The sequence below is a fragment of the Eleginops maclovinus genome, chromosome 2 (assembly GCF_036324505.1).
Source record: "Eleginops maclovinus isolate JMC-PN-2008 ecotype Puerto Natales chromosome 2, JC_Emac_rtc_rv5, whole genome shotgun sequence".
NCBI classification, from domain to species: domain Eukaryota; kingdom Metazoa; phylum Chordata; class Actinopteri; order Perciformes; family Eleginopidae; genus Eleginops; species Eleginops maclovinus.
In genome coordinates, this window is record NC_086350.1 from 16,193,169 (window position 1) to 16,217,674 (window position 24,506).

Genomic DNA, 24,506 nt, shown 5'->3' on the forward strand with positions numbered 1-24,506 from the left:
TTTACACTGGTGTGATTTTCATCATTGATTCTTTTTGTTTGTGTTTTTCTGTTCTCGTTGCAAATAAATGTTAGAGAGCTCCCGGGATATTGAGGACAGCTTCAGTGTCCTGCCGTGTTTCTGCAGTAATTGCTTGTATGGGCTTCGTCCGTTAAATATTGCTTTTTGATGAGTGTCCTGAGAGGAGTGACGGCTGGTCAGGGACCTGTTGGTGAAGTCCCTACAGGTCAGCAGGGGTTCAGGGGGCAAGATGTGGATAGTCCCCCAGAGGGCCTTTAACAGGCTGGAGAGGCGCTGAGGTCAGGAGCTGAAGCCAAAGGTCAAGGGCCGCTAATTAAGTGCCTATTTCCTGCAATTCCCCATTGACCACTGGACGGACAGGAAAACGCCTAAACAAGTTCATTTACAGGAAGTCAATAAAAGCTGGTTACAAGTGAAAAATGAGTGACTGGAACAACAGATACAAGGTGATAAGGAACAGTAGGTTCACTTTTAAGGAGCTTTTAATGGAGGGAAGTAAAAAAGAAAACCCATTTTTAAGTAATTGGTCAAGTCTAATTTCGAGAGGAAAGTTTAGCCAATCTAGAAAAAGATCATGCCATATAAAATACCAACACTTTTAATTTTATTTACCATTTGAATAGTTCAGATGAAAATTAACTTTAAGGGGTGACTTTTAGTTCAATAATCTTACATCAAATACTTCTGAATTAACAAGCGAGAGAAACATAGCGGCAGGACCTCAGAGCTCAAGATGAGGAATCCTAACATTTTGGAGGGAAAGTCGGTAGAAGCTGTTTATGCCTTTCCAGCCTGTGAATGAGCCTATGTATATGATCCTTTAGCATAAGAATGGAGATGGGGCCTGTGAACTCCTCTGACAGTGACCTTTCTCCCAGGATGTGAATAGTATCACTCAAGGGCTACCCGGCAGCCTTTCAGTCAGACCTGAGCCTTGCCCTCGCCTAAAACTCCTAATCAGACTGATTTAATGTATCCTACAAGTCCTTCCTCACCACCCACACCACTGCCGCATCAGAGGAGATGCTCTGCAGCCATTTACTGCAGCACACAGTCCTCACAGCCCTGCCTCTGGGCCCCTGCACTCTGGTTTGAGACAACAGGGGGCCCTTTCTCCGTGCAAAGAGTACGGGTCTCTTTATAATCAATTGGTTCCTACCCCTAGGAGCTGAATCTTAATCCAAAATATGTTTGATTTCTCAAATAGTTTGAGAAAGGAAAGCTGTAAAAAAAGATTTTTGTTTCTAGAAATCAAATAGATAGCATTATCTTTCAGTTCAAATTGACTGAAATCAACAATCCCGCAAGCGTTAAATAAAGAAAGATAAGGACAAATACAGTTATTCATTGAGCTAATTGTTAACATACATGTTTAATTTAATAAATAATTTTCGAGCATATTATAGCTTTTTAAGAAAAGGAACCAACAAGGAATACTCAACAAGGAAAACAAAGTGGGAAGATCTAAAAGGAAAGCACCAAGTACAAAACTGATCTCTGAACAGACTCCTCTCTTATGTCAAAAAGAGAATTACCCCCATCATTTCAAAATAAAATCTCATTTTAAAAACCACAAGGGTTAACATTCAGTTTTTTTTTACCCTCTGGTTTGGGATTTCAAGGTATCTATATTCTATTATAAATAGTAATTCCAACAAACTGTTTTAACCTATTTAATTTGCTACTTGATCATTCTTTACATTATCAAATATATTTTTATGTTCCATTTAAATGTTGAATATGACTAAATCTTATGTCTTTAATTTAGAAAAAAAGTGTATTTTCTCGTTATTGCACGTATTTTTTTAAAGTTTCCAGGATGTTAATTTACACCTTTTCATTTACGATTTACGTCAGTGTTTACAGCCAAAGTGCCTCGGTTGATTGTTGCGTAACACCGGGATACAGCGTGCAGGCACCCGGCCTGTAATACAGCTAATGGACTCTCGGTGTAATGTATGAAGCTCCTCTGAGAGCCAGCCTGCACGACCCGGTGCATCAGTCTTTATAACGGGCCACATGGCACAAGACTGATTGTCTCGGGGTGTAAAGTGATTACACGAATTTAACATAAAGAAACACATGTAAATACGATTTTAAAAACATTTTTAATCCTGACGGTTCGCCATGGAATATGTGTTGGCACACAAATATATACAAATAACAAATAATGCGAAAATGATACAGCACTTTTCATGTAACGGTTTATGTTAGACATAAAAGTGTGTGTGTGTGTGTGTGTGTGTGTGTGTGTGTGTGTGTGTGTGTGTGTGTGTGTGTGTGTGTGTGTGTGTGTGTGTGTGTGTGTGTGTGTGTGTGTGTGTGAGCAATAGTAAACTGCAGTTTACAGCCCCTTGATTTCCGCTATAACCGTTTGGCGTAAATAAAAAAGACAAATATCTGTTTTTATTTAACGACAGCTTTTGCAATGATTTTCTTGAGGCGTTATAACGAAAATGAATTAAATCACATGTAGCATTGTTAAGTGAAAACAAGCTTTCACAATCCAGACAATAATGTAGAGGATTTTAGGTAAAGGACACATGTGTAGTGACTCTAATATACATAATTCAATACGATCTCCACACATGCAAGCAAATTTAAACTTAAACAGGTGAATACAAACAAAAAGGTTAAGCCTTATTTTTAAACTATGTTAGTAAAATAACTTACTGAAATTATTTAACTATTTTTATTTAAGCACGAAGTTTTGTACTCTATCTTGAAATTAATTTCACCTTTTGTTTATTTAAATGTGTCACCTGCTCACCTGAATATAGCACAGTAGCCTTTTGAGAAGCTCTTATTTATTGATGGGTAAGAGAAGCAGGTTAAATCAGTTGATCCAGGTTGAGTTATTTAAAACAAATCAAAAATAGAGTTTGGTGCTGCATATGCAGGTAAAGGAATATGTCCTGTTCCCAGTATAAAACTGGACTGTATATACTTTCAAAGAGTGTGTGAGCAAGGATACCTTGATAAGGTTTGTGTGTGTGTGTCTGATTCTTATTGTCCTTTTTGTTACCTTGCTTGCAAATCTCCACTTTCTGTCTACTGTATATGGGGACAATAAACAGTGAGAGAAAGACCCTCTGCTGTGAGAGCTGGTCTTGCATTATACAGATTGGGGTTTGCATACAATCTGTCTACCTAAATTGGATTAAAAGAATATAAAAATAGTCTTGACTTGTTAAATAATATTATCTTTGTGCTATTTTATTGTATCTTTTATTGGACATTTTAGCTTTAATTTCTTATGTTGATATATCTTTTAATTGCACATTTTTACCTCTCATTTCCATATCATTTTTTTCTTCTATTTCATTTCAACTGTCATTAAAGCTGATAATGAAAGTATTTCTGATTTTGATAACATTTTTCTTTAAGAGATTAGGTGATTTTAAAAAATGTACAATAGCAGAGGAAGAATGATGGACTATATTTCATTGTGCTACCCTTTGATGCATAATGGCAATAAAGATCCTTACATCCTTAAGAGATCGGGGATCTCAATGAGACAATAAGGCTATTTTATCTTAGATAACAAAAACAGAAATGCTTGAATACAGTGTCAAAAAGGAAAAACAGTTTAAAGGAAACAGAAGGGAATAAAGAGAGTGACAGTGTGCGAGAGAAAGAGAGATAAGACACTATCAGCTCTGTGCGCATGCTCCCACAAGGCTCATCAGAGCTTCTCACTGTGCAGCTTGGCATTTTTCAAAAAGCCACGTGAGGATGCAGCCTCTCCTCCCTCACAAATTTGTCATGACAAGCTGGTTAGCTGAGATGTGATTGGCTGAGGAGGATGTGAATCAGCAGTCAAAGGTGAAAGGTAAAATGTAACATGGCTGCTTGCAAATGGAATTAATGCATCTGGGAGCTGATTCCCATTGTTAATAAACAACAAATATAGATGTGCTTTTAGAAACAGAGCTCAAATATTTACAAAATCATAATTTGGACACCAAAGATCTTACAGTTTCGTCGAATCCATATACATGTAGAAAACGTTAAAGCATCAGCATCAATTATTAAAGCATGAACAAAAATCTACCTATTTGTTTTCATGATCTTCATATATTGTCACAATATTTAGCGGTCTCCACGGGGTCCATCTCTGCAGGAATTCAAAGCCACATTCCAACAGGCTGATTTTAGGGTGATTTACCATTCAGCATTCATGAGGACACAGGGGACCTGAACCGTGTCTGATGTGTGGCTGCTGTGTTAGCCTTTGACCCCAGACTGTCTGGAGGGCCTCGGTGACAGAGAGTCAAGGTCAAGGCCGAGGGGGGGTGGGGATGGGCGTGGGCAGCATCTGACGGGTGGAAGGGCTCCCAGTCTGGGAGAGCAGAACCCAGACAGTCCCAGCCGTCTATCTGAGGGGTGACGGTGTCGTGTGTGAACCCCTTTAGATCCCCTCGTCCTACCCTGTCTGTTCCCACTCACCTCCGTGGCCCTGGAGGGGGAAACGGGGAGTGCTGGTGTCTAGAGAGCGGCGGGGTGATGGTTCCCAGGCCGGGGAGACACGGAAGTCTGAAAATCACTAGTCCCTTTTGAGGCAGATCAAAATAAATCCACACCCTTAATTTAGCCTTTTGATTTACAATGTGCTCTTTCTGTCTAACAAAAGCTATACCTTTGCCTCTGACTGTAAAGCTGCTTCGACTACATTGTATGTATACAATATAAGACAACGTAAAGCGCACTAGACCATATACATGCTCTGTGATGGTTTATGTAATTTATTGTTGGAGTTTGTTCCTACATTTTGATCGTCAAGTTTCTATATACTGAAAGTTATTCAACATTTCAAAATGCCCAACCTAGTCTGTAATTCACCACTTTGTTAAAACAAATATGGTACTTTTAAATTTGTATTTATTTATTTAGACTCCCCTTGTAAGCTAATTTTCACCAAATATTTATTTCCACTCCAAACTCCTCACATGGTTTTATTTAAATAATAGATTTAGGTAGCCAAAACAGGTACAATTATCCAATATTTCACACACAGAAAACAAAATATCAGAGAAAAGTCTAGACAGAACAAGATATTTTTGAAGCACATTAATCACATCACTACCCCGCAGATTTAACAAGACCCTTTGGAGGGGTCCAATTGCAATGTTGGGACTTGCTGAACTCTGGTTCAGTTCAAAGTAGAAACAGTAGGTAGTTCTACCTACAGTTGACTGTGCTAGTAATACTACTTATATGTGCTGCATGCAATTCTTTTGATGTCTCATCTGGTTTTTCCACGAAACGTTTTTAAATTACCTGGTTAACGCATCTACTTTTCTTGCTAGTTAAAATATTTTTCTGAATGACATGATTGGCTTTTTAGCTAACTGTATTCCTGCTAGTACATGAACGTATTGAACAGGTTTTAAAGTAAGCACAAGCTGAGTGTGAAAACTGTCTTCTCAAAATCTGCAAATAAGATCATTCTGTAGAGTCAAGTTCAAACATCAAAATGAAAAACATTAAGCCTAAAAAACATATTTCCAACTACAGGAGGGCTTTAGATATCGTTTTAAATTATCTGATTAGTTTAATATTATTGAAATGTGTTTTTACCACCAATGCCAGCCAAGTTCAAAACTAAAATCAGTGAATCATGTGAGGGTGATCTATTTGAAGCAGGAGCAGCTCCCTCTACAGGTAATAAACGGTGCCACAGAAACCTACAAAAACACATATATGCCAATGCCAAATACCATAACCTGCCTCAGACACACACACACATTTATACACACACGGTCACAGATATAAGGCCCCCCAGACCTCCCGGGTGATCCGCACTGGAGCGTGTAGCCACCTGTCAATCACTGCATCTCAGCCGCCTTAAGAGAGACATTTCGTCTGGGACAACGGCAGCCCGTCCCTCCCCATACATTCTGCCTCCCCTAGCAACCATGGCCGGATGACTGAGAGGCTTTGTCCCCTCACAACGGGAGTCCACCATTGAGCCCAGGAGCCCGTAGCAACCAGAATTAGAAGGTGCCAGAAAGGGGTCTTTTCTGTGAAACAGGGGGTGAAAGCTCTGTTCTTGTCCCTTCGTCTGGGATTCATATCAGGGGCCTGAATGGCGTCCCCTCCTCCTTTTAAATGCTGGTGTAACGGAGCGTATGAAGGGGCTAGCGGTGAGCAGATAGGATCATGGTTAATCTGCTGTTCCTCTCCACTGTGGTCCGATAGGGACACTTAAGCAGCCTCTGTGGACAGTTAGTGGCGTGGGGAGGGCCTGGGGATACCTGGGGAGGCCGGAGCTGGGAGGCCCGTCAGCAGGTTGCAAACAGAGGAGGAAAACAATCTTTGTTTTCCCCAGTGGTGGAAGACTTTACTCAAGGTAATCTAGGCCTACCAAAGGGCCTACAGCAATATACAGGTTGCTCCAGTATAAGTAAAAGTCCTTCATTCAAAAGTTACAGATGTACTGTACAGGAAGCACAGGTTGGACGAAAATTAGCTTCTGTCACTGATCCGACATCTGTGTATTGGTGTGCATTTAGATTGTGTTGTTGCTCAGGGGTGCTGATTTTAACAATAAAGGCCAACACTTTTGGTATTTCTCTACAGCATTTGAGTCCAGTGAGTCCCAAGTATTTAATCCCCTTCAGTGGGTCCTGTGGTGGAAGAAGCATTCGGAGCATTTCACTACAGTAAAAGTACACCATCAATACGCTGACCACAGTATTAAATGCCCCAAATTCTACATTAAAGTGCAACTTATAAATGTACTTAAACAATAAAAATAAATAACTTAATATTAAGAATGACCCTTTTACGGACGTCAGTTGAGCAGTAACATTTAGGCAGGATTTTGACATTTATGCTTATTAACAGCTTCATGCCCTTACCTTGTCACATGTAAAGTGATAAGTAACTATAGCTTCAAATGTATGGAATTAGTAGAATATAATTAATAGTATAATAATATGTGGTAAAAAGGAAATTAAATCTACATGATTAAAATACTAGGAAAGAGAAAATAAATTCATATCAATGTTTTGAACTTCTCGAATCCTTGACATCTCTATGCCAAAGACAATTATTTAAATGAATCAATGAGAAGTCTAGAATTAAAGTCACAATGGTAGAACTGCTTACAACTCAGAAATGTGATACTGCTTTTTGTAATGGATTACAAGTCAAATGAGTCAATACATTGAAATGTACAAGCGTGTCATATATTTCTTATGTAAAGCAGCAACTATATTCCCTCTTAAAATATGTGAATACAAGTGAGTGCACTTTTGAACTTTGGTTACTTTCAATCACTGATGAGGTCAGGACTGATGTTGGAAAAAAGTACGTATTATTCGGTATTGAAAACTCCATATCTAAATGGTCAGAGTGGTTTTAGAAGTCAGATGCACCTGCTAAGAAATAACCTTTAGGGGACACTGAGGCTGCACAAAACGTGAGCAGATTAAGTATAGAGAGAAGGGAGTCAGGACTTGAATAGTTTATGAGCAGTTCTATGGACTTGTGGTTTCTTTCAATGGGGGCTTTTACTGCTCTCTTTATGAGGGAGTGAACACGGATCCCTGAATACTTCTCTAACCGCTGTAGATCCTCGTAACTGTAAAGTGAATTCAGGGATTTTTACTGCTGAGTGACTGACACATATGTGCAAACTGTAAAACAAAAAGATGAATACCCTGGCAACATAATCACCATTAGACACATTACGTTGTTTTGTTAGAATAATGGCGAAAAACAAAAAGCCAACTAGCCAAAGCCAGGTGCTCTGACCCGACCCCCCACGTTGTGCTCTGTACATTTTACATCAGCACGTATAGAAGATTAAAAACTAATCTCAACCTACAAACAACATCGCTGGCATGCAGGGAAAACATGCTTATCCTGGTATGTTCTTTATCATTAATGAGCGTCTCTGCGGCCCCCTGCATGGGAGTTATATTGTGCTGCTGCTCCCATTCTAAGCTCTCATCCTGCACCCTGTTTCCCACCCTCTCCTTCCCGCTGACCTGTCAATCAAAGATCATGATTGAGCCCGGATGGCAGGCAGTCAGTCATCAGCAATGAAAGTGAGGCCTCATTCTCTGTCTGTACCTCCCCCTTTTCATGCCCCTTTGCCTTCTCAAGTTTTTCCATCTCACCTTCTCCCTGGCCTCTGGGTCTCTCCCTTCTATCCCTGTGCTGCATGTGGAAGTCACATGTGTGGTCAGGGCCTGTCCAAAGGAGGTCAAACATCAAACATGGCAGCCATGATGCTGCAAAGCTCCCTTAATGTTAAAGAGGAAGGTCTGGCATCATATATAAAAAAGTCTGATTTTGTTTTAACAAACTGCATTTGCCCTGTGAGTGGCTGATGAATAAACATGAGTAAAGTTGGGGCGGGAACTGCATGGGGGTAGGATGAGAAGAGGCCCCGGTTTGAGTGTGTGTGTATTTGGGGGGTATCGGGGGCAATGGGGGAGCCTTTCTTCCCAGCAGGGCTGCATCTCGTTTAATTGGAGCACTTGTGGCACCATTACCTCCTTTACTCAAACACGTTACTGATGACAAAAGAAAACAGCACTAAGCTTGCCTTTGTTAGCGAGGAGACGGGACGAGGCGATGGATTCCTCGCTGCTACTCATGTGTGGGAATCATCCACACTCCCTCCATGAGAGGCTGCCAGCCCTCGATCAGGGAAACATTGCAGCCAGGTGGACAGAGCATGTGGAAAAGACATCACAAAATCATGATGATGAGGGAGATACAGAAAAAACTGCACCGTAAAATGATGTCCTTTATTTATTGACATCATCTATTTATTTTTAAATCACCTACAACATTTTTGTCACAAACGTTCATTGTCATTGTATCCCCAGATATTATCTCTATCGATCAATTTTAAATGATCTATTCCAGCGTGTGCAGCCCTGCCAGTGACCTTGCCCTCTTGTTACTCTTTGACCCGAGGTCATGATGATGAGGCTGGTCTGCACTTGGTTTTTGGTCACCACAGTGTCCCAACGGAGCAATAAGGGTGTGCCCTTTACCCTAAGTCGTACCCCACCAGAGAGGGGACACTGAAGGGTTTTTTAAATGAGGGAAACAACTTAGTTGTTGTTGAATATATTCAATTATAAAAAACGTACATACTTTTCTAAATGTAGATACAGTGGGTACAACATACTGTACATGTATATCATGCAAATAAAACGCTGTATTAATAATGCTTTATTCATTTTCAAATATTTTTTCATTTAAAAAAACTTTTCACTGTGCACAATATGTAAATGTAAAAAAATCTACTTTTCGACAAAATCATTTATCATCACGTAAATAAAAATACCTGCTTACTTAGCTTACCTCCAATTAACCTGTTATAAGCAGTACATTAACATTTAATAAATTGAATATTCTTTTGTCTTAAAATTACATTATAGGTTCTTATAAGCTGGACAATTAAGTCTTTACATATTGCTTATCAATGTTTAGTAATTTTAGGTTCAAGTTAGGTGTTACAAAACACCCTTTATGTCACAGCACAAATTCAAAACAAGTATCAAAGCTCTTTATTTTAAAATCAATAACACAAATCTCATTACATCTGATTGTAAAACTTATCTGTATGAAGACACAGATTTAGGTTGAGTCTATTTGCAATATAAAGTAAAGCAACTACGCAAATAAATAGAAAGCTTACAAACAAACCTGACAGCTTGACAATGCCAAAATGTTTGTGTATTCTGTTCGAATGTTACCTCCAACGTCAAACATGTGAAAATCCAGTGCAAAGCACAATTCAAGTTGGTCTGAAGCTAAATTGTTGAAATCATGGTTTTAAATAACTTTAAAGCACTTTAAGTAATTGTTTTAAAGGTCCAGACTTCAACATATTAAGAGTCTGTCATTGTGAAAATAAGGGGAAATAACTCCACTAGTACCAGTATAATATCACTCATCTTTTAACACCAAACATGTGATTGAATTATAATTGATTTAACTGTACATAAATATCTTGCAAAACAAAATCTTATTCAACTGGTGTTTTTTTCACTTATAGCTAAACCGTTTTTTCAATGTTAAAACATTACTGGTTTTGATTGGATAGGAATAGCACTTGAATTAATCATTTGTTTCAAGAATAAGAAAATAAATGAAAAAGAGTGATATAAATGGAGATCAATCAGGATCAACACCTAAGGCTTCAGCTCTGCTGCATGTTGAAGCTTGTCTCGATTCTGTAAAAAAAGAACATCACATGATGCAAAAAACAATGAAACTTCACAGACAAGTTGCTCACAGTGTGAGGTGTCAAAATGTTTTCTGCTATAGCCTGTAATAATCCTGTACAGGTTACCAGGTGAATTACAATCAAGGTTCAGGTTTTATTTTTAAATGTAGTATCTAATATCTTTTTCATTCCCACAGTAAACATGACTTCAAGGTCACGTTGGAAACTTGGACTTGCTGTGATGTGCTGTGAAAAACCCCTATCAACAAAGATCACAAATAAGCTTCACTTAGAGAAGAAGAAAAAAGCCCCACCAGGTGATAGGGGCACTGATACATATACATTTATAAAGATTTAATTAATTGTGTATTCACACTGTATTCAACACTGTGAATAAATATTCCCAACAAAGAGAAGGAATTATAATGGGTCACATGTATCCCTTATAAAATATGGATCTGCTGCCACCAAGAGGACACTGAAGGCAACACACTCCACATAAAAAAAGACACACCCTGCATGGCTGTTTGTTGTGAGAATATCAAAACTCCATGACCCAGAAACCTGTCAGCATAATACCTTAAAGGACACTTACATGTCTTTGTTCCGCATGTGGTTGTTGTACTGAATGACTGGTTGCGTGCTCTCTTCATCCTGAGGAAGCTGTGAACAATTAAGAGTTTTAACAACACGATTAAAGCGGAAGAGTAATAACCCCATGATCAAACAAGTAAAACTAAATGTATGACGCAGTGTGCACTTGCTCCTGGCACACATGGAAAATGTTTCTTTGTAAATAGAGGCGGGAGAATGGCAGCAGTTCATTCACTTATGCACACAGTAAGTGGAAAAACAGGTTAATGAACACAAAACATCAACCGTTTCCACACTAAAATAGCAAAACAAAGTATGTCTATCCTGTAAATGTAAATGACGTATTGTGTAAACCTGCTGGACCCAAGCTGCTCATCACAGTTAAGAATGACTGAAATTCTCTCAGTCATATCACATTAGAGCAATACAACTGAATAACACACACACACACACACACACACACACACACACACACACACACACACACACACACACACACACACACACACACACACACACACACACACACACACACACACACACATAGCATTGCCATGCAGTTCGGAGCAACTTAAGGTTCAGTATTGCCCACGGTCGCTGGAAAATTATCGACCCACCAGTCAGTGTATGACGACTCTATCACCACTCAACAAACTAACCTAATCGAAAATGTATAACATATGGTATTCATTCATTCAAATAATAAAAATGTTGTAGACTAATGTTCTCCCTTCCTTGTGATTTGATGTTCACATTCCTATTCAAACAGCAAAACAAAAAAAAAACTCTTATGATTGTACATAAAGGTATCTCACCTCCCAGTAGGGCTCATCATCAAAACAGTTGTCATCCGCAGGATCTCCCCAGAAAGGTAATCTTAAAATACAACCTTAGAAGAATACAAATAGAGTCATTATCCCAACACACACAGTCCTTTATTCACTGCTTGAGTAATGTCACAGTTATTTAATTACTGTATAATTTACAGGTTGAACTTGAGGGTGTTTGCAGCTGTTTTCCCTTACCGACAAGGATGCCTCCGCCCACACCAAAGCAGAGAGCCACACAGAGGCCTGCTGCCTGGTAACCACCTTGCCGTGTGGGTACCATGTCACCCTTGAAATCAAAGGTCTCTTTAAGCCTTTAAAATGAAAAAGGAGAACTCACACTGTTGTTCTATTACAGTACAACAAAAGCCCATATTCGCCAATAAGACACTCTTTTTGTAAGACACTCACCCGTAAGCGCCATAAACAGACTCTGATGCAGCTGCGGCAGTAATGGCTCCCACAATGCCCCCTATGACTCCTGGCATGGCATGCAGGTTATGGATTCCACATGTGTCCTGGATCTTCAGGTACTTCTCCATGAAAGGCTGTGATGGAGACACCAGTTAGGATTGGCTGTGTTTACTTAAAAACAGGCTGGTCGGACTCACGGTTAACTTAAAAGCTGTAAAAGAAGCTGAGCTAATACCCAATAAACCAGATAAATAGCATACTGTGATGTAGATATATCCCAGCGTGGAGATGATACCACAGCAGAATCCTACGATCAGAGCGCCGTAGGGCATCAACATGAACTCTGCTGCAGTTCCCACTGCAACACCTCCCGCAAGAGTGGAGTTCTGGATGTGAACCTAAAGTGGGGTTAAAGTTAATCCGTTATTCACAGATAAATAAGTTGAGATCAGTTTAAAGAGTATGCATCAAATCACTCTCAAATGAAGTTTGAGTTTGTTAAAGTGGGGCACGTTGACAAGGCGATCTACTTCAGCAGGTATCAAATATACACACCTCACTGTATCATAATAATGTTCTTCATACAGGATAGCTTAACTTTATACTGTGACTGACATATACAAACAAACAGTGCTGATCGTCACCATGTCTAGTTTTCCGTGCTTCTGGAATAGGCTCGACATGGCCACAGTAGTGAGCACAGTTGAGGCCAGAGCCAGGTAGGTGTTGATGGCTGCTCTGTGCTGCCCATCACCGTGGTCAGTGATGGCTGAGTTGAAGCTGGGCCAGAACATCCAGAGGAACAGGGTGCCTACACATAAAATAGGAACTAACCTTAAACAAACAGCAGATCCACAAAACATCCAAAATAATAATACGTTTTGTGAAAAAAAAAGGATGCAATTGAACATGCCCACCAATCATGGCAAAGACATCTGAGTGGTAGACGGAGCACTGCATACGACTGCTCTGGTTCAGGTTTGGCCGATAGAGCATCCACGAGATGGAAAGACCATAATAAGCTCCAAATGTGTGGATCACCATGGAGCCTCCAGCATCTTTGGCCTTCATAAAAGGTAAAATTAGCAATAATGGGTGGCTGAAATAAGTTAGAAAGCATTAGCAAACACAACATGCCCATCTTTGAGTCACAGGATTTGGGTGTTGCCCAGTTTCAGTGTAGGAGGGCAGATCAAACATAATAAACATGTTACACAATGAGATGGTATCTCTTGCTGAATGACATCAAAACAAACATAAATGACTTTTTTTTAACTTACATGTATGATATGTAGGATAATATGTTCTTCCACAGCAAACAATGTGATCCCAAACAGAGTCATAACCATTAGCTGGACTGCACTGACTTTGCCGAGCACCGCCCCGTAGGCTATCAGGCAGCCCGCCACACAGAAATCAGCATTGATCAGGCTGAAGAGGAGAAAGGAAATTAAAAACATAGAGGACAAACAAGGCAATATGAGATCATTTGAAATCCATTGTAAGGGTTGGGAAGATTACTTTAAATATGGTATATGTCACAATAATGACAGAAGTTACTTTAACAACTATCTATCTATCCATCTATCTATCTATCTATCTATCTATCTATCTATCTATCTATCTATCTATCTATCTATCTATCTATCTATCTATCTATCTATCTATCTATCTATCTATCTATCTATCTATCTATCTATCTATCTATCTATCTATCTATCTATCTATCTATCTATCTATCTATCTATCTATCTATCTATCTATCTATCTATCTATCTATCTATCTATCTATCTATCTATCTATCTATCTATCTATCTATCTATAAAGATAAATCTATCTAGATTTTACAGATTTAACATGGTAAACCAAATACAGATTACATTTCAGCACTGAAGCCAACATAATAGGTGTCTTCTTTCAGGTAGACACCTATTATATCTGTTGACTCATAGCGACTTGGCTGCCCTTCAATATTATCATCTTCTAAGTCTCTGTTTACTTTCAGGCCAGTCCATAAACACTGAAGCTGTGGGTGCATGGATATACAGTATCTGTATGGGATCCTGTCAATCAGACTGGTTGCTTTACTGACTGTTTTTTCAAAATAAAACAAAATAAGAAGGGATGCTTTCGACTCATTGAGAATAAAACTGATTACTTTTCAATTCCAATTTTGATCTTTCCATCAGTGAAGGAGCCGAACCAGCCTTGCATTAGCAACGCCCATTGGAGGCCAAAGGCTGCAATGAGGAAGTTGAAACCCACTGCTCCAAAGCTGTAGCGCTTAAGAAATGTCATCAGGAAGCCAAATCCAACAAAGATCATCACATGAACATCCTGAAAACCTGGGACAAAGATGACAGAAGGGAGAGATGAGGAGGAAGTATGTTTTTTTTTAAAACTATATGAAGCATTTAGGTGTATTCAAGATGTTAGACAAATTATATAATAGAAGGAAAGGGAAAAATGTGAAATAAAACAGGCTAAATACAACAATTTGACAACTGACACTTCAGTCAGCTAAGGAAGTCTATGAGATGTAGTTGAAAGCTTCAAGAACCAAAAAAAATGAACACAAATTTGTATTTCTTAGTGAAGCTGCCCTTTCCAAGGCCAATAATAAACCTCTTAAGCACCATTATGATCCATAATAAACACACAAAGACAGACACACAAATAAGCATGGTAATGAAGAGTTACATCAGTTAAGATGTGAGCAAAGAAACAAGTCAAATTAAAAATATTTTGTCCCCCTTGACTAGAAAATCTGGGATGTGCCACCTTTTCCAAAATAAATTCTGATGTGCTTCTGATATGATAGAGTTTTAACCTCCACAACAGGTGTTTCTTCTTTTAAAACAGTTTGTATATACTATCACCAGTGCTGGGTGAGTACCAGCAGGTATCGTTTACAACGTAATACTGTAAGGGCCCGACACGCCTCATACTACAATAGATTCACACTTTACCATGAAACACTATATTTTGCATAGAAAACATTACCTTCCGAATCTCAGAAAGCATGGAGGTGGATGCACAAAATGCTTAAGACATTTCAGATTGTCCCCCCCTTGTTGTAAAATAAGGTCCTGTGACTTTAGAATGAGGTGTGAGGAGTCTATACTGACAAAAAAATGTGTTAGGATGTAAATTTACCATGTGACATCCAACACCATATCTGAGATGGCTCAATGACAGCCTGTCACTGACACCGAGGGTTGTCAGGAGAGGAAAGAATACAACAGCACCCGTTTTACACTAACATACACATCCAAGGACATTTTCAAGGCAACAAATACATTTAAATACATATTTGTCTATACGCATTTATATGTGACCAAATGAAACACATTTTTATGAGTACAAAGTGGGAAGAGTTGACTCATTTGTTAAACTGGAGAGAAATGTCTGAGGGAAGTCAACCATCTATGGGAGACGTGCACCTGTGGGTCATCAAAGCCTTGTCAGCAATGTGAACACAAAACAATAAAAAGATAAAAGAAATGCTAAACATGCAGAAATGTTGATGCTTAAGGTGTAGATATTAAATGTCTAGTATTAATGAAGATGTGTATAGTTTTAGTGGTTGACAACAAATAAAAGCTACCAAGAGATATTATTAAAGAAAGAGAGAAGGAATCAAAAATGGAAATGAAGACACTTACTTGGATATCTGAAGTAGAAGTCGTTCTCAATGTCACTCAAATTGTTTTTCTGTCGGTCCTCTCTCCAGTGTGCGTCTGATTCTTCATTGTAACGAATAAAAATCCCAAATAAGATGATCATGGCTGTTTGCCACACAATGCAAACGGCTGGGAGACTGATTCGAACATTAGTGTTCTTTGGACGGTCACACAATTCCCTGAAGCTTTGAACACAGCCCATTGTTTAGGTAGGTTTTGAGCGTTGTTGTTTTTTCTTATTTTCTAAGTTATAAAAAAGTCCTCTACAAAAGTGCCAGCAACTTTAACGGCCCAGAGCATCTTTAGCACAAGAAAAGATGAGCAAGGTAGCTGTTTGCTTTTAATATGAGGACACTCCCACAGTCACACCCTCCACTGCTGCACTTGGTATGCACTAGACACTTCTCAGGTGGGGACACATCTTAAGTAAGAGATGCCTAATGCTTTATAATTATAATACAAATATATATATATATATATATATATATATATATATATATATATATATATATATATATATAAAGTAGAATTGAATAGAATTTACTGCTTTCCTCCTAGCATTTCTTACAGTAGAGTGTCGATCATCACACTGCTACATATTGTAATGTAAAGTACTTATTCTTCTAAGGACAGAGAAGACATGCTCCACATCCTGACTGAACAGGATGGGGATGATGTTTAAAGGACGTCTATTAACAGATTTTTTTGGGTTATATCTTGTCTGGGAGGATAACACACCGTTGTTACCCAGCTTGACGGATTACACAGGTTTTATATTTTCTTGGAAGCCCCTTAACATAAAAACTCTTAGCATGTTAGGGAAAGATTAACAGTCACTTTTTATATACCATATGAAGCTTGTCTCTGTAGTCAAAGGTCTCTAACGGACCTACGCATGTCCTTGTCTCACTAGTTGTTTCCTGTGCCTGTGAAGCACCAACTGTAAATAATGAATAAACATGCTGGGCCCCATTAGAAAGATGCAGGACATGTTGGAATGAGTCAACCATCACAGACGCAGGGTTCAAGGATGAGACAAGGTTCCTGTTTGTAAGAACTAAACTCTAGTAGTTCCTGCACTGTCCTGCATTATACATGTTTCTTTGACAATAAAGCATTTTATTAATTTTTATGTGCCCAAAGAATTGACAAAATGTGACATTGTTTAAAATGAAGGAAGTATGGTATAATAACTACAACTATAATTAATTAAAAATGTCTGGTTTAGCAAAATATAAAAATAAACTGTCTTATAAAAGTTTACATTATGATGGGAAGCCGGTAACTGCTTACATTAGCATGAAATAAAGACTGGCAAGGGGAAACAGAAAGAAACAGCAAGGAAAAAAGTCACCTAGCAGCATCTCTAAAGTTCACTTAATAAATATTTTACCTCTTGTATGTTTCATTTTTGCAACAACCAAAGTGTAAAAACAATTCTCTGCTTCACAGAGGATTATGAGCTGGACTATAACTTTGCTTGGAGCTGTTGCCAGGTTGTAGAGTGGGTTTAAAGGTGCAGGTAGGCAGGTAGTTGCTTTGAACATTTCCAATTACTTTGATGCTTTTGTCCCTTTCTTAGTCACACTTTGTCACACGGTGACGTACTCGGGTGAAAGTACATACAAGGGCGGCCTAATGTAAATAGTAAACATCCTCCAAACCTACCTGTCCGGTCCTGCACTTGGGTGTTATGTAAGGAAGGCCAGATTCGCTGGACCTGGAAAAACCCAACAGCTCCTAAATGTCTTGCACTTGTTTTCCCCCTATGGCTTCATGATACTGTGATGACAAGTACAGAAAACTGCCTTGAACCAATAAAATAAAAAGTAATGTTAATTGTATAGATAAATTATTTCACAGTTAATGTGGAGAACAATGTCATTAAGCCCAATACAATTGTTAGAAATCAACAATTAAATAGAGAATCCTGTTTTCTGATTTAAGAAACATAACGCATGCTGAAAACATATCCACAATGTTTTATAAAAGCTCTGAACATTAGGAAACGTTATAACCTTTTTGACATAAGGTAACAGCTATTTCTCCCACTATTTTTGAAGTGTGAATATTTAACCATTGTGATAACAATCTATTCCTTGCTACAAAAACGTTGATATATTCCTGAAGACAGCCTTAGCTTTTATTGCTGCAAAACTTCTGTTCAAAAGGATGTTATAAAGTCCTAAGATGTTTCTCCAAAACCGAAGTGTAGTTTTAAGCTCTGCCGATCAGATTTCCTGGTCACGGCAATGATGGTTTAATTTTTGTTACTGAAGTCAGTAAAAATTAACTGCAAAAGAAAATGACTCTAGATCAATGCACCGGTTGTGTGCTCGCCAACGAATCACCTCATTAAAATGAACAAGCAGTTATCCATGCTCATTGATCTCACTGCTCGGTTTAGCACTGCTACCTTGGTGATGTGCTTCTGGCAGATGATGCACTCTTCAGGGATGAAGTGCAGCATTGATCCCTCCTGATCCCAACACTCCTGTTAGGCTTGTTGAAGCAGCTTTTGTTACTTCGATATTCTTTAGAATAAAGGAAAGACATGTGGTCAATTGTTCCCTGTAAGTTTAACAAAGGCAGCATGTGTGAAGAAAGTTACTATTTATCGTTAGGAAAGGTGGTGACGACTACACTTACACATCCCAACAGGAACTACCACTGAATTACCATGCAGTGGATGCAGTAAATAACATGATGCAGTGCAAACAGCCCTGGTTTATAGGCAGCAGTCATATTCCCTCGTTATAGCAGGAAACGTGTGGTTGTTACTCATCTCAGTAACATTCAAGAAGAGAATAAACTCCATTACCGTCATTGCAGTAAGCACAATTAAAATAAGTGGCAGTTCTAAAAGGTGTCCCACATATCAAACAGCACTACAAATAAGTAAGAATAAACATGTATAGCTTATTTTAAAAATATTTACAAGAACATAAAGTTGAGTTACTTCGGATATTGCACATTTGCTGGGTTGAAATGGAAAAGATATGTACAAAGGAAAATATGAAGGTGTAACCAGACATAAAAGCAGCTTCTCTCCTTTCAGTCTAGTAACTCTTGCTCAATATTAAAAACACTTGTAAACACTCAGCGTTACATGTGACTTACAGTGTACAAAACTCTTCTGTTGAATATAAACACTTGACTGTTTCCCTCTGCTACAATAGAAGGTCATTAAAGCACCACATTCCGTTTCCTCAAGGATATTATTTAATGAATATGTATCATTAATCCTGTGACCTCAACCTCATTATATCCTTGGTGTTTTCCTTAGATGACCAATGATCTGAATCAATGCTTCAGAAAAATGTACCTCCATATTCCTTTTATTTAATTAATTAACAGCCCCTGTCTTTCTATTTTGAAAAGCCAAAACTAAAAAAATGAATACAAAATAACGATTATTATATTTTAAAGTAAACTAATTTTGGAATTTTATTTGAAGTTTTAAAACAGCACATCAATTTGTCCATTTCATATACTCTTACTGATAATATAATTGTGTAACAAGGTTTTGTTGTGTACAGGACAAATGCAGGAAAGGAGATTCAGCATGCTTTTCAAAGAAAAATCAAGTGTAAAGACATATCACCATCCAACCTAAACACATTTCAGGACATCTGAGGAATGTGTGCACATCATTTAATGTTCATGTATTATACATCCATCAAATGGCGAGTTAGGTGCTGTTCTAACGTGTGAAACTCTGCTTCAGGCAGGAGATACATTTCTATGATATCGTTGACATCTTTCTCAGTAGAGAGCTCATAGTCCTCCTTGTTCTTGAATGGTAAATGCCCAGCCAGCTCACAGAGAGCAATGTTGAAGGCAGACTCGTCCTTTGCACCGTAGCATGATGTTCTGGGCCACACAGCGATGCGAACACCTTTTCTTGAGCAGTGATCCTTTTCATCCTGTATCTGGTCGCAGGGCGGACACCCTCGACTCAAGAACAGGTTGTGTGCAATATTACTGTCCACAAGAAAGTCTGTGACCTGACAGATAGCTCTGGCAACTTTCTCCACACACTCTGATTCTGTGTAAAACAAAAAGCCGGCAGGAAAATCCAACAACCGATAAAATCTCTTTTCAGGAACTAGCGGCTTGACCTGCACAGATTCTATCTGGAGCTCATGGTGCAGGTAGTAACCATGTAGGTGTAAATGATTGACAGATGCAAATGCACCAAGACTATTGAACCCCACACGGAAGCCAGGATCGGAGCTCAGGAGCACAGATTCAATACCAACCTGGATAGAGAAGCTTGTCAGGACCTGCGGTAAACAACATGAAGGATCTGGAACAAAGAGACAATGTCCAAACTCTAAAGGGCTGACATTGACCAGCACGAACACTCTGCAGCATTCATGCAACTGTCCTTTATCCTTTCCTCCCTCATGATCATTTGTCATTTCAAATATGATTTCTTCTGGATTGATTTTGTTAAAATTAAACTGCTTGGCATTGAACTCCTGCTGGATGCTCAGTATCTCCTGAGGCTTTCTTCTTTGCAATCCTCTTTGAATATTCAGCTGGGCCACATAGCCATGCTGGCCCGGAATGATACGTGTTTGTAAATCATCGAGATGGTAGCGGAAGAGACCCCTGTTCATCCTGTCTGACCAGCCCGCTTGGATGGTCATATCAAACTTTGATGGCTCTGGTGCAAGTCCATTTCCACTGCTCCGCTGGGCATCGGTGACAAATTCCCGTTTGTTATACACAAACTGGAGCATCATGGTTAGATCTGCAGGTGAACAGTGAGGCAGAGAGGCATTAGATTTGACAATAAGGTTCACTATGGTATGTTAAGGTATCATTCTGCTGAAGTCAGACAGAGAGCCAGGTGATATGAATAGCTTGTGATCATAGCTGGGATTTACGATTATCAATCACTCATAACAGCGTAGTACCATCATACTGCATTGATTTTGAGTCATTGGGTCACATGACATGAAATGTAGACTTTTCAAAAAATATTTATTTAGATTCATATTCATATAAAACAATAAAAACACATCAAGACTGTTTAATAAAAACAGCAGAATTTTAATTAAAATATCAATAAAAAATAAAAGCACTACAACCAAAGATAAATAGGTTTGTTTATTTTTCTAGCGTGGTTATACTATATGGTATTTGGAAAAAATTAGATGATCTATTACAAAAATGTTGTTAAATCAATAACACATAAGCAAAAGGTTTGCTACATAGGACACATTTTTTTTAATCATAAGTTCCACTAATAGAGAACGGACAAATAAGCACGATAGCATTGAGAATTACACTGGTTTTTTTGGGGCGTTCAAACGGGAATATATTGATGGTCCCGAAGTGACACACTGTGGAGGAGCAAGGGCTCGGATGTGAGCTAACCGGCTTCTGGCTGCTGACAGTCCGTGACACTGAGGAAGAAGACGCTGCTGGATCCTATTTTATTCCGGTTTGACCAGTTTGAAGCTTTATGATACACCTTTGCGTGATATGTTGTATGCCAATGGGTGCAACGACATCTTTTTATACATTTGTCTATGATATGAATGAGTGTATTCGCTTCCTTACTTACACGTGTTCTTCTTCGTCGGTGTTTATTATTATTTCCGGTTCAATTTTTCACAATAAATGTTTCTATAAAAATATTTATTTGGAAAATATTTGTTACCCCTTTAAAAAATGAATACATTAATGTCGACATCAGATTGAATACACGTTTAACATTTAATACATTTACATTTTAAAACGGTTTGTAATGATAACAGCAGTTTTCAGTTGAACGGAGGAAAACTAGCCTACCTTTTGTGACTTATTGACCAAAAAACTATGTTACGACTATAATATTCCCCAAAACAGATATCTGCGTACTACATGAAAATTATACTAATAACAATACGTGAAATCTGATATTCACCCTGTAATGAAAAAACGATTTAAAGCCTTTAGGCCTACTTAACCCTTGTTTGGTGTTTGGGTCTGTGGGACCCGTTTTCATTTTTTATCAAGCAAAAAATTATACGTTCAATTATTTTTTCAAACTCAGACTCAATGGCCTTGGCTCATTTACTATGAAGAACATATCAAAACACATTTTCAAGGTCAGCACGTTGCACCCCCCTACATATTTACATTACATACAGGATGTCCGGGTGTGTGTGTGTGTGTGTGTGTGTGTGTGTGTGTGTGTGTGTGTGTGTGTGTGTGTGTGTGTGTGTGTGTGTGTGTGTGTGTGTGTGTGTGTGTGTGTGTGTACCCCTGCTGTCAGTGTTCCCGCACAAGTTTGCAGCATTGTTGCAAAATTCAAGCACTGACATCTGTCTGTTCTCACATTCCAGCACATTTTACTCTCTGTCTTGCGGGAATCAATGTTTATTTTTTCATATTCTATCCCAGTCTCAAATTGGAGGACAGAACACAATAAATATAGCTTTGCCAGTGTGGTTCCTTATCACAACTGATCGAAACGGCCAAAAGATTCAATGCTTAGAGGCCCTTGCAAATGATTTTGGAAGAAATACAATATTTTGATGATGATGTAGAGGAATGGGTTACAGAATTTGAGGATCATAGTACTGAAAAGGTTGAGTCCGACTTTGAAGAAGAGGATGAGATTAGCATCAGCTATAGTTCCAAAACGACCTACAGAACCACCCGACATACAGAACCGTGTGTAATGTTGTTGGTAGTGTGAGACTGACCGTTTAGCGGCAGGATTTTACAGCGGATCAATTGTAGTGATGTTACGTACTGCGCCGAGGCTCCCGAGCGTGTATGGAGTAATCCAGGAAGTTTTTTGTGAAGCGTGTATCCAGGTTTGTATCAGACCAGTGACGTCATCGATGACAAACGAAGCCTCGCTGCCGGTCAATACCACGTGACTGCTTCAGACAGTGTTTCAGATCGGTTGAACCACTGGCACTTCACAATAAACACTCATTTTCCCCCTCGTGTACCCGCCCCCGGTGCCGCGATGGGATAAGCAGGACTCAAACCCTCACTTAAACCCCTCTGAGGATTGTTTGTTTGTTGGTGAAAAATCCCAAAATGCAGCGGGTCCACCAGACCTACGAACACTTGCTGAGTAACAAAAATATGAACATCACACAAGGCTTAAGTAAAAGTAGTAATACCACGATAGGCAGACTCAACAGATCAATTAAAGTCCTGCATTCAAGTACAAAATTGTCACCAGCAAAATGTAATCATAGCATCCAAAGTAAAAGTATTTACATTCAGAGTTAATACATTATATACTTGAATATTATTATTGATTCATTTAGATATAAATATTTTATTTTTAATGTTATGTGTGTGATGTAAAGCCGAATCAAGGGACAAGATTTGGCTCTCTTAATAGTAATTGGTTATACAATGAAATTACTCCTAACCATTAGTTTCAAAATAATCTTGTTACCCCTAATAAGTGCTCACATATAACCTACCCCACCCCCAATAAACACACACATAAAGCTATTCAGAGGAAATCCAAACGATAAGCCATATTGTATTGGAAAAGAATGTGAGCAATATTTTACTGCTGAGCAACTGTCCAGTTTTTCCTTGTTGATCCATGGAGGCTCAACACACTCTGCAAGAATGAGCAGCTGGCCAATGAGCCATCACGGTTATTTTTGTCTCTGCATGCTTTTAGAGATAAAACAGGCAGTGATTGGCAGAGTTGTGTATGTGTACCACAGAGTTTGGGGGCTCATTACAGACGGTGCCTCTCATCTAAACGACTTACTGAACTAGCTGTGGAAAACTATGGAAGACAGCAACAACAAAGTAAGTACAGTTGTGTTTGATACCTGGGTTGTATATGTAATACTGCAATTTTCTTTTTCTTATAAGTTAATGAAACATAGATGGCTACAATATTAGTTGATGGCAGTTAACAAATTGCATTTTGATTTATTGTTTGAAACATAGAGTATTGTGTTTCTTTCTAAATTGAAATGGCTTTAAATGTTTTAGAGCTTCAAGAGTTGGATACTAATAGAGTTGTATCTGTTTAGAGGAACAGATGGCAGTCTGGTCCGCCATGTGCTTCTAGTTATTTTTAACACCATCAACAGTTTCTGTTACCAAAACATCACTCTCACTTTGATAGCCTCATGCTAGCTTGTTAGTTCTGGAAATCGCCCTGATTGTTTTAGCTGGTCTTTCATTTCATTTTCTCTGACAGTTTTGTACCACTTTTTTTTGTAGGGGGAAAAGAAAGCAGAAGATACAGCTCACAATCTAAATATAAATATGACACCAAATACTGATGCAGGGCACACAGTTGATGATTCACAGTCACCCATCACAGTCATTGTCCAAGGTATGTACTGCATTAACCAGATTTGTATTAATCCATTAATCCACTGCATATTCTAGATAGTGACTATTAATACATCCCTTTTCCCAAATTTTAGTTAATAATATTTAAATGAATCACAATTATAAATATATGCAATAAACCATATTGTGGAAAACAAAAATTATGAGACTCAATTAAAGAGACAACTCCATATTAATTCAAACACTTTTTGTGGCTTTAACATCTCGCAATGTTTTTAACAAGTCAAAGAAATGTTTTCCATCCATAAACATGTGTTTACTGAACAGATAAGATATTCAAATTCATTTGAGTCAAATATTTATTTGGTTTATCAAGCACAATATGCATTTTGTAAAATCACTCTGACTCTGCAAAGTGATCCCAACTAATGAAATGATTTCATGCTTTTATCCTCTCACACCAGGTCATGGTGCCACTT

At 38.5% G+C, this 24,506-nt stretch overlaps 2 protein-coding genes across 4 annotated transcripts; both read right to left on the reverse strand.

Moving 5' to 3' along the window:
• Window positions 1-9,542: 9,542 nt before the first annotated feature.
• On the reverse strand, window positions 9,543-16,063 carry rhcgb (Rh family, C glycoprotein b). The gene is made up of 11 exons (XM_063910598.1): window positions 15,721-16,063; window positions 14,214-14,400; window positions 13,335-13,485; window positions 12,972-13,119; window positions 12,699-12,865; window positions 12,315-12,452; window positions 12,052-12,188; window positions 11,839-11,954; window positions 11,629-11,702; window positions 10,815-10,882; window positions 9,543-10,226 (listed from the first exon to the last, which is right to left on the reverse strand). The coding sequence occupies exons 1-11, from the start codon at window positions 15,938-15,940 to the stop codon at window positions 10,193-10,195; spliced, it is 1,440 nt and encodes a 479-aa protein (XP_063766668.1). The 5' UTR covers window positions 15,941-16,063; the 3' UTR covers window positions 9,543-10,192.
• A 3,312-nt stretch (window positions 16,064-19,375) lies between these two features.
• Window positions 19,376-22,598, reverse strand: gdpgp1 (GDP-D-glucose phosphorylase 1). Of its 3 annotated transcripts, none has more exons than XM_063898254.1 (2): window positions 22,443-22,598; window positions 19,376-20,497 (listed from the first exon to the last, which is right to left on the reverse strand). In XM_063898254.1, the coding sequence occupies exon 2, from the start codon at window positions 20,487-20,489 to the stop codon at window positions 19,407-19,409; it is 1,083 nt and encodes a 360-aa protein (XP_063754324.1). In that variant the 5' UTR covers window positions 20,490-20,497; window positions 22,443-22,598; the 3' UTR covers window positions 19,376-19,406. The 3 variants fall into 3 exon arrangements, with proteins under 3 accessions (XP_063754324.1, XP_063754333.1, XP_063754341.1); XM_063898263.1 differs by lacking the exon at window positions 22,443-22,598 and adding an exon at window positions 21,313-21,385; XM_063898271.1 differs by lacking the exon at window positions 22,443-22,598 and adding an exon at window positions 21,224-21,275.
• Between the last annotated feature and the right edge of the window lie 1,908 nt (window positions 22,599-24,506).